This window comes from Haliotis rubra, unplaced genomic scaffold (genome assembly GCF_003918875.1).
Source record: "Haliotis rubra isolate DU_JTF1 unplaced genomic scaffold, ASM391887v1 Scf1269, whole genome shotgun sequence".
Taxonomy (NCBI): Eukaryota; Metazoa; Mollusca; class Gastropoda; order Lepetellida; family Haliotidae; genus Haliotis; species Haliotis rubra.
The window spans coordinates 173,506-183,735 of record NW_025765191.1 but is presented as its reverse complement, the minus strand read 5'-3'; the positions used below and the strand labels follow the sequence as shown (position 1 = coordinate 183,735).

General features: G+C 36.7%; 1 protein-coding gene across 1 annotated transcript; it reads left to right on the top strand.

The window, feature by feature from the left end:
- The first annotated feature begins 76 nt into the window (after positions 1–76).
- Positions 77–10,181, top strand: LOC124266614 (kinetochore protein Spc24-like). The gene is made up of 5 exons (XM_046701408.1): positions 77–138; positions 5,989–6,172; positions 7,600–7,852; positions 9,188–9,264; positions 9,872–10,181. The coding sequence occupies exons 2-5, from the start codon at positions 6,010–6,012 to the stop codon at positions 9,976–9,978; spliced, it is 600 nt and encodes a 199-aa protein (XP_046557364.1). The 5' UTR covers positions 77–138; positions 5,989–6,009; the 3' UTR covers positions 9,979–10,181.
- The last annotated feature ends 49 nt before the right edge of the window (positions 10,182–10,230 follow it).

The window sequence follows — 10,230 nt, the reverse complement described above, 5'->3', positions numbered from 1 at the left end:
CCAACGAGAAAGTGTGTATTAAGCTTTTGCAAAACTTTAGAAGATTTCCACCCATTGGTTCCTTTTACATGTCTCCGACCAATAGACATATGTGAGAGGTGCTTGCAGGCTATGGCGGCAATATTCAAGTAAATTGGTGTAAGTTATTTAGCAAAATTTGTGTTCCTTAAAATCGCACAACGAACGAACAAGCTCTGATTCTGTTGTGTGAATCACATGCAGAGTCAGATCATAAATATGATATATGCCATGTGGATGTAAATTTACATGTATGAACATTATGTTTGCAGTACGCCTTATTTGTCCAGTTTTCGATCAAAACAAGTTTGTCAAAATGGGTAAAACCTGGCAAGGCGGCACGCCATCTTCATACTATACCTTTATGTGGTTTTGTTGGCAGGCGTGTAGCAAGCCATTGTTTTCGTGTGAATCTGATAGTGTAAAGTTTTATATTTAGATAGCTTTTCAGGTTGTTTATAAATTATGTATGAAATAATTTCAGATTGGCACATCACATCTCAAGTTCATGCAAAATGCTATTCTCAAACCGAAGAGGGCTCACAGCAAAGCCAACACTTCAAACTTTGCATAGAATAACAAACTTTGATCATGTTTTTATTTGAAGCTGGGGTGGTAGTGTAGCCTAGTGGTTAAAGCATTTGCTTGTCACATAGAAGACTCGGGTTCGATTCCCCACATGGGTAGAATGTGTGAAGTCCATATCTGGTGTCCTTCACTGTAATATTACTAGAATATTGCTCAAAGTGTCCTAAAGCCGTACTCATTCACTCCCTCATTTCAGCTTGTGTTATATTATGTTATGTATGAGTACAATTTACCAGTTGTCAATTTCAATGTATTAGAAACCAGTGTCTAACAAAATCTTGATTACTGTAAAACGACTCTGTTGTAGGAATCCAATCATGTTTCATAACACTCTCCCATCCAGAGCTCCTTGCTGCCAGCCTTATTCCTCTGCCAAATTATCACATCTTACACAGTCCATTGAAGATATTGCATGTGTTTATCATCTGTTTAACATTCACTGAGAGACAAATTCTTACCATTACCATATTTACCCATAGGATGGTGTTTGGCTGCATGTGCTTCATCAAAGCACTACATTATATATACATGTTTATCTGTGTAAACCTATGCTGTTATGCATTTAACTGTTGCAGTTGTACTGGCTTATCTATATAGTTATGAAAGTACATTGAAAGACTTACATTAGACCCACCTGTTCTTATTTCGGATTATGTGCATTAGTTTACAAACATGAGACTCCAGTTCATGATGCAGCATGGTTACTGCAGCATATGCAGCATGGTTACTGGATTAGAAACTACTTGTGGAGCAAGCTGAGCTGAGTAGGTTCAGGGGTTATACAGACCCTTTTATCATTTATTTATGATTTTATAAGGAAACAACAGTCCAACTCTGAGTCATCTAGCTGGCACCATTTTAATTATGTAGTATAATCACCAAATGCCAATTATCATCACCAACTCAACAAACTGTGTTTCGGACCAGCAAGGGAGAACCCACATGAATCATTGCAGATGCTTAGTAGAACCTTTCACCTCCCAAAAATGTGTATGTGGCTGTAAATGTGTATGTGGCTGTAAATGTGTATGTACAATTATGTCCTTTAATTTCTTGGGTTTTTTTTAGAAGTTGGGAAGTACAATATAGAACAAACTTTATGGATAACAACTTCTTTTATTCGTGAGTGCGACATTTCGATACAGTATTGAAACGTCACACCCACGAATAAAAGAAGTTGTTAAAACAGTTATCCATAAAGTTTGTTCTATATTGTATGTCATTTAATGTACAGGAATTATGTGTATGTATCATTTTTTGCTACAATGCTACAATGACATTCAATTGATGTACTCAAAACACATTTCAGCGCAGCAAGTGAAAAAACTTCTATCAAAGTATTTAACTGTTAATACATTAACTGATTAATTACTGATACCTTGCACAGGGGGGTTTGTCAAATGTGTTTAGAATTGTAGATTTACTATAGCAGACAGAATGCACCCATATCTTGGCAGACTAGTAAAAACAACACAGCATCAGCCGGTAATATGTTGGTTAATTGTTCATTATTGTCAAACTAAATTGAATTGGGATAAGTTTGGAAGATAAACACAACTCATAATATCCCATGACACTTTTGATATTTTGAAATATTAGATTCATACAAAGATGTGATTTCTAGCCAGTTTCTTTGTACTGTTTCAGATGTATTGGATATTGTTCTTTTTGGATATGAGCGGATATATTCCTCAAACAAGGCCTGATATTACATATATATTTGTCTGCCGTTTGTATGATATTTGCTATTTTGTTCTTCAAATGCTGTAGCTAGTACCATGGCAGGCTTCAGCTGTGGGTGATTAAACTGTTCCATACCTATAAATAATCTGCCAGTTGTAACCAACTGTCCCAGTGCTGTCATTATCTTTATAAATACAGTAATAGCGGCAACTCAAATGGCTTGGAATGTATTGTTTCAATAAAATGTACTTTCCATTCTGCATGGCACTGATTGATGCTCAGATATAAATACACATGTGCTTATAATCTCATACACTCATAGCAATCAGCTGTACACACATTTTCACTCATCAAATTTGGTTAAGCAATACCCTGTAATATGCATTCAAAGAAATTGGGTGCAATGATCAGATGAAACGGTTATTTTAAATGGTAAACCATCATGTCTATTGATAATTCATAAATGTCACATTTTCACTGACCAAATTTGCTACTAAATGTTAGTAACTATAAATCTCTGAAGGGATGCTGTGTAGTTTTCTTAAAGGGACACTGATCCAGAGTGATTAATGTTTGCATCCAACAGTCTAATTAACAAACCTAGCTGCAAACTGGTCAGCCCCTGCTCCCTCAACCGGGGACTGTGCTACTGTCCACCTTGCCAGAATTTCTTCAACCTAAATAGTAAGACATTAGGTGAGTGAGTGAGTTTAGTTTTACCCCGCACTCAGCAATATTCCAGCTATATGGCGGCGGTCTGTAAATAATCGATTCTGGACCTGACAATCCAGTGATCAACAACATGAGCATCGATCTGCGCAATTGAGAACCGATGACATGTGTCAACCAAGTCAGTGAGCCTGACCACCCGATGCTGTTAGTCACCTCTTACGACAAGCATGGGTTACTGATGATCAACATTCCCACCCGGACCTTCACATTAGGAAGGGTGAATGCCCATCAGATGTTGTTATTTGAAAATATCCCCAGTAGTTCTTGTCTGATTGTAATAAAGAATCCTAGCAGTGTAGGCTTTTTCAGATTTTCAAATGCTTGGATGGTATAGTGATTTATCCAATTTGATCCTATTTCTGTGTTTTTTACCTTGATATTTAATCATGTACAAATATGTTGTCTATTACCTATACTATGATATCAAAAAACACACGTTTGATATATTTGAATCCGTACACTAAACAACCCCACTAATCTAAATCTAAAATTTCACTTAGGTATATATACAGTTTTTAACTAAGTACACAGCAAATGCTTATAAGTATGTCTTATGCAACAATGAAGTTCCGTTCGTATCCTCAAAACAGTTTCGGCCAATAAGTTCTTTTTCAGGCACTTTAATGCAATACAGCGATTACTACTCTCTTGCTGTAACCCTTGTTTGGTGGTAAACCTACACATGTTATTTGTCATCATTCACTTAATGGTCAGTTAATGAATTTATAACAGGTATAATTAGTGAAAACACCACTCAGATTAACCGACAAAGGTTCCCATTTGGCATTTCTTGTGTCTGAAGTAAATACTCATAATTATAAATTGAGGTCTGATGTGGCAAATGTATTACATCTTATGTAATATGCACATGGAAATTCAGCAAGAGGAATTATCAGCTGAGTTACAAAACAAACATCGATCAAAGGAGTAACTGATAACACGCTGATCGATTAATTGCTTTTATCTTGCACAGTGGATTTGTCAAAAGGTAGTGTTTATGTATGTAGATTAGTGTAAGGTGTCTGTAAAAACAACACCCTTCCTTCAAAGGATTAACCACCAATACATTGATAGATTGTTCATTATTGGCTAACTAAATTACTTTTTAAAGTACGGTGGACATCATGCAGTTAGTTGCCAGGTGTGCTGTCTTGGCTGACCAATGGGACTATCTACCAATGTGAAAAACCTGAAAACGATAGATCCCCTTTCCGCATATCAGACTGTTAAAAGACACATGACATGGAACAGGATTCTTTGTCAGCTGCAGATGAATGGCATCTCATTCTTTTATGTGGATATTGATGGATACATTCCCCCGAACAAGGTAATAGCCTGATATTGTTGCTATAACTTTAGTCTGTTTTAATTTTAATATTTGCATTTTGTCTTTATTCATTTCCTATAGCATTCAACAGAAATAAATATGATAATAAACTAATTAGGATTATAAGACAAAACATAAAGACTTACATTGACTTTGTTATTTCAATCCTAACATTTTTTACCACTGGCAGATGGTTAAACTTCAAAATTTGTTATCAAAATAATGAAGATGGAAATATTATCGAGTGAAAAAAAAGGTTTCATCTTTGTTGATCAGTCTATACTTATACTATCAATTGCACATTAGGGTGGCGCAGCACAGGTAATGAACCAGTCATGAATTCTGGGATATCATCCAGGTACTCACGGGAGAAAAACAGTAACAAAAGCAACAACCAGTGCAAAGAAATTGCTCTGGATCAGTGCCCCTTTAATGTTCATAATATGATGTTCACTGATAGCTTCACCCTTTTAAGTCCAGTAAGCATTAATCAATGACAGAAACACGTTAGTATGGCTTTGCCTCTTTATTGTGTATTCTTTGCATGATTTACAGCTTATCATTTGATTCTTTGATCCTCCGATTGGCGTCACAGCAATTCAATCCAGTCGATATTTTACTTGGTACTCGGCTAATTTAGATTCAAAGGAAAGCCAAATCCATGTATTTCAACACTTTAAAACTTGAAGAGTTGCTTCCCCTCATGCAACCACATATTTGCAGTAAATATCTCATCTCCCATACAAAAAAAACAAGCAGGTTCTGAACAATGCACAAATATGCCATCTGGTGCCCTTTAGTGTCCTATAATATTTATCTCCTGAAGCATAATTGTTTATTGTGATTTCATGGTCCATATCATGTGGAATGAACAATCCAGTTCATATAACAAGTTGTTAGTTATGCTTTATGATCATTTACGTAATAATATCCAGCGAATAATACTGATGGGTGGTAGGTAGGGCTGTGGTTTATTGATTGATGTTTATGTTTGTATCTGTTGAAGTGTATCAATACATAGGTGAGTAAAATAGATACACACATCATTAAACATTGCCGAACAACATAAACATGTTGCTGATACTGATTCAATGCTTGAATTTTTTTTTACCAAAAAACATGTCTTAATCTTTACTGTGCAATACAAAATCCTGTCTGAAATGTTTTATTAATCCATGTGTTGATAATGAAGTGTCATTTTCTTGTTGATATGAAGACTTCCAGTCCAATAAGCGAGAACCACAGTGGTGGATTGCTGTTTAATGCCGCACTTAGCAATATTCCAGCTATGTTACGGCAGTCTCTAAATAATCAAGTCTGGACCAGACAATCCAGTGATTGACATCATGAACATCGATCTATGAAGTTGTAAAATGGATGGCATGCATCAACCAAGACAGCGTGACTTACCACCCATCGGTTTGTTGCCACTTATGGCAAGCATGGATTGCTGAAGATCAATTCTAATCCAAATCTTCATGTATGGATAAACAATGACTATGAAATATATGTATGTTTTTGAGCAGCTTCAGCAGGGCTTGTTAGCAGATATAGAGAAACCCACCAGTTGACTGGTGATATTTGCAGTAATGTTTAAAATACTAGTAATAGATAAGTTACTCTTTAATACCTTGTTTCAGTGGTGAGTTAATTCCATCACTATGACGTCATACGAGGTGATAACAGGTTTCGCGGGAGAATTGATTGTGTACCTGGACAAGGATAATGAAGACAAGAAAATGATTGATGACATGAAGGAGATGTGGACGGACATACAACAACAGCGACAGAAACAACACAAGCACATACAAACAGCCATTGAAGGTAATTATCAAGCTCAGTCTAAACAATAGTCATGTTGTTGGTAAGTATGTTTCTTTAGACATTTAACAACGTAATTGCTGGAACATCAAGAATGGTCTTCACACATTGTATCCATGGAAGTCATGATTTATGGTACATGAATGTGTTGCCCCACACTATTCCAAGTTTTGTAGAATGTATAGGTAATATCATTATCCTAATAACAATAGCCCATGATCATGGTACTGGTCATGTTAAGCGATACTAAAACATTATCACTGATATAACACTCATAACACTTAATGTACGTCTTGTTCACGTGCAGATACAGGTAATATTTACATATTCAATGCACAGAGATGCCAACCCTTACGCTTTAGGCGTAATTAATACGATTTTAACTAGTATATTACACCATTACACTGCGAAAATTACACTTTTCTACTCGTTTTACGAAAATCAATTAAGTGGGTAAAATTTCAAAGGGGGGGTGTTTCGTAACGCACAGGTGCAGGGGTGCAAAATGGCCTTGCATTGATAGGAATCGCTTACTCTTAGCATCGCACTCATTCCAATAAACTTGCAAGGAATTAAAGTATTTTGAGTCATATGACCAACAATTTTCAATGTATGGAGCTTCATAATGATTGGTCACATGTGTTTCTGTCTAGAATCTTCCTTTCGTGAAATCGTGTACCATGTTGAAGCCAATCGGCAGACAAGTATTACACTTTTTAGGTCCAAATTACACTTTTTGACCTCTAGTATTACACTTGGGCCCAAAATAGTGTTGGCATCTCTGAATGCATCTCCTACGCTTGATCTACATGGAGCAAAAACCGATTTCCCATGAGTGAAGGAATGGGAACATTTCTGTTTCCCCATACACCCTGTAAGTTTCAGTTTTATTGTCCTCATTAACACATCCTGTGGAGTATATCCACTGAGTTCTATTGTGATAAATACCCTATTCTATACTATAGAATTGTCCGATTCCAATAACTTGACTAATACTAGTAACAGTCATCTTATGTTTTATTCTCATTGTGTTAGGTTACATACAAGACAAAGACAATTGTAACATTACTGAAAAAAATACATCTATGGGTTCAAGTTATTTACCATTATAAACTGTAAAATTGAGGGTACGTGTTTTGAAAAGTGACTCATACAATACGACACTTAACAGTGTTCCAGCTTTATAATAATGGTCTGTAAACAATCAAGTGATTGACATCATGAGCACTGTTCTAACAATTGGGATACATTGCATCAACCAAGTCAGCAAGTCAGATAACCTGATCCTTTGGGTTGGCTCCTTACGACAAGTATGGGTTGCTGAAGACCAATTCCTCTCTGGATCTTCTCGGCTCCGATTTGTACTGTCGTATAACCAAGAACATTGGAGTATAGTGCTCGTCTCACTTGTTCCCATCCTATAACTCCAGAACTGATAGGACTGAAGGAGGAAGAGCTACAGAAGAACCCCGGAGCTGGCGAGCAGGACGCTGGGGAACACATGGTAGAGGAGAGGAAGCTGAAGCAGCAGATCCAGAACACCAAGACAACCAAGGAGGAAACAGAACATGAGTGCGAAGCCAAAAATGCCAATCTAGAACAGCTGCAGCAGCAACGGCAGCAGCTGAAGGCTGAGAGAGACCGCATCAAGGATGAAACCAACATCTCTCTTCCTAAAGCAAGGTATGTGTGTCCACACCATGCTATCCCAGGGGTAATAAAAGTCTCAAGGACAAGTAAAAAGCCTTCAGACACTATACTAGTTGGTTAAATATTAGTAGAGATACTGATTTCATTTAACATAGAATACATGCAATCTGTGAGGTAAAACAAATCTTGCCAAAAGTCATCTTGCATCTTTGAAAATGACACCAAAACAAATACAAAAAAGACTTTGTAAATAATCTGAATGTATGTAAGTTTCATTGTTTTAGGTGCAGGATATCCTTTTGATATCCTTAAATCATGAAATTTGAAAATAAAATTGGATATAATCACGGAATTATCTCTTCTTTTGATTTTATTTAAACAAAATTGTATATCTTAACAATGGCGATGGCAGCCATCAACATGTGTATCAGGATTAGTATGCACATATGTGAATTGTTGCTTAAATACATGTGGTACTATAATTCTAAACAATAAGATATAGTCAATATTAGATGGACAGTTGTAAGGGGAGATTCCCGGGAGGCTGTATTAAAGATATTGTTTTATTTCTGAGTGAGTGAGTGAGTGAGTTTTGTTTTATGCCGCACTCAGCAATATTCCAGCTATATGGTGGCGGTCTGTAAATAATCAAGTCTGGACCAGACAATCCAGTGATCAACAGCAGGAGTATCGATCTGCGTAATTGGGAACCAATTCAGTGAGTCTGACCACCCGATCCCGTTAGTTGCCTCTTACGGCAAGCATGGGTTACTGAAGATCAATATTCTAACCCGGACCTTCACGGGTGTTAGATTTCTGACAGAGTAATATATATGTTTAAAGGTATCTGGAAAAAGCAATACATTGTGTATTTGTCTTGAAAAATCATGGAATTCTTTTCACAAATATGTGGCAATCACAAATTCTTAACCAAAACAATGTACTTTTTCTGCTTTGTTTGCTGGGATGAGTTGTTTGTGTTTTGCAAGTACAAGTGGAAATAAGTTGATTTTGCCATCAGACATAAAAAGCCCATACTGTCAAATCAATATGTCTCACCTAATCCTAATTTTTGTTGTTAACAAAGACAGCTTCCAGAATAGTTTTGTTTTTCTACTCCTCGATGACTGCCAGGGGTGTAAGGCTACAGTACATGTAACATGAAACTGTAGAGCTGAGTTACTCTTGTGTTGCCTCATGTGTAGGATGTGTAGGAGTGACGACTGATTCACATAATCATGTCATTCCCATATAAAAGTGACAACATAACCATGTTTTAACTAGGATGAGCAGCTCTTCTCTTTTTCAAAGCATATAGATTGATGCATTGTATATTCTTATTTGATGAAAAAATGTTTTTGCTTTCAGATATGATGTGAACTTATACAGCCACATTACAAACATCCGTTGGCGATATGATTGTCAACCCAATGAAGTCATTGGATGTATCCTTCTATGTGAAATTACTTTTATGTAAAGGTGTGTCTTAAACATACACATTTCTTCTTTCATTCTGCATCAAGATTATTCTGCAGAGCAATCTTGGGATGAAAGGTATGACATAAAGGGCTTTCACTTTGAGCATCGCACTCAGAAACAGGTCCAGGAACTTTATTAAGTAGGGGTGGACATAACCACAGAGGCTCCAGTAAATATGGATGTTCGCCTGTAGAATATATTTGCAATGTCTTAGTATCTCGGAGTCTGAAATTTGGCGGTCACATTTTGGTTGGCTGATACTGGGTATATATTGTACTGTATTGCATGGATTGATGTTTGCAACAGTCACTGGTTTGTGGGATCAACCCTTGATAATCCACTGTATGATACATTCCTCCTTTTATCATACAAACCCAAGACATGTGCAACCACAGCGTTATTTGGATCTTGGTGACAGTCATCTGGGGCTGATTTCTTTTCAACTTTCCTCCATTTGTTAATGAAATGATACAAGGCATGTACACGAGGAATTGCCTTTGTTCTATGTTTCGTATAAGCTCCAATGTTACAGCAATGTGGGAGAAGCTGCAATTTTCCTTAATAGCTGACCAGATATGTGTGACAAAAACAGTGTGCGTCCGTTTTCATTTGACAGGAACCAGGTGTCGGATTCCTTCACAGTGAACTATTTGTGGGACCTAATGGAGGAAGACTGGTGAAAATCCAATGAATCACAGACTTCGTGAAAACTTTGCTTTGGATGCACAGGAACATTTCAGTTCATTTAACAAAAATGAACCAACTCGATGTATAACTGTACAGAGGCCTTTTCCTTCAAGTTATCTTGCAGACACATTTCCATCAACAGATTGCTATGATTAGACTTTGAAAGCAAACTGAAAATGCAACTTAACATTTAAGCCTCTTTGCTTGCAGCTGAAGGATGTTGTTAGTGACAACTATAGTTCACA

Excerpts from the sequence above, each read along its gene's own strand:
- LOC124266614 (XM_046701408.1), top strand. The coding sequence starts at position 6,010 with ATGACGTCATACGAGGTGATAACAGGTTTCGCGGGAGAATTGATTGTG. Across the intron at positions 7,853-9,187 it reads ATCTCTCTTCCTAAAGCAAG|ATATGATGTGAACTTATACA; the intron begins GTATGTGTGTCC and ends TTTTGCTTTCAG. Across the intron at positions 9,265-9,871 it reads ACCCAATGAAGTCATTGGAT|ATATGTGTGACAAAAACAGT; the intron begins GTATCCTTCTAT and ends ATAGCTGACCAG.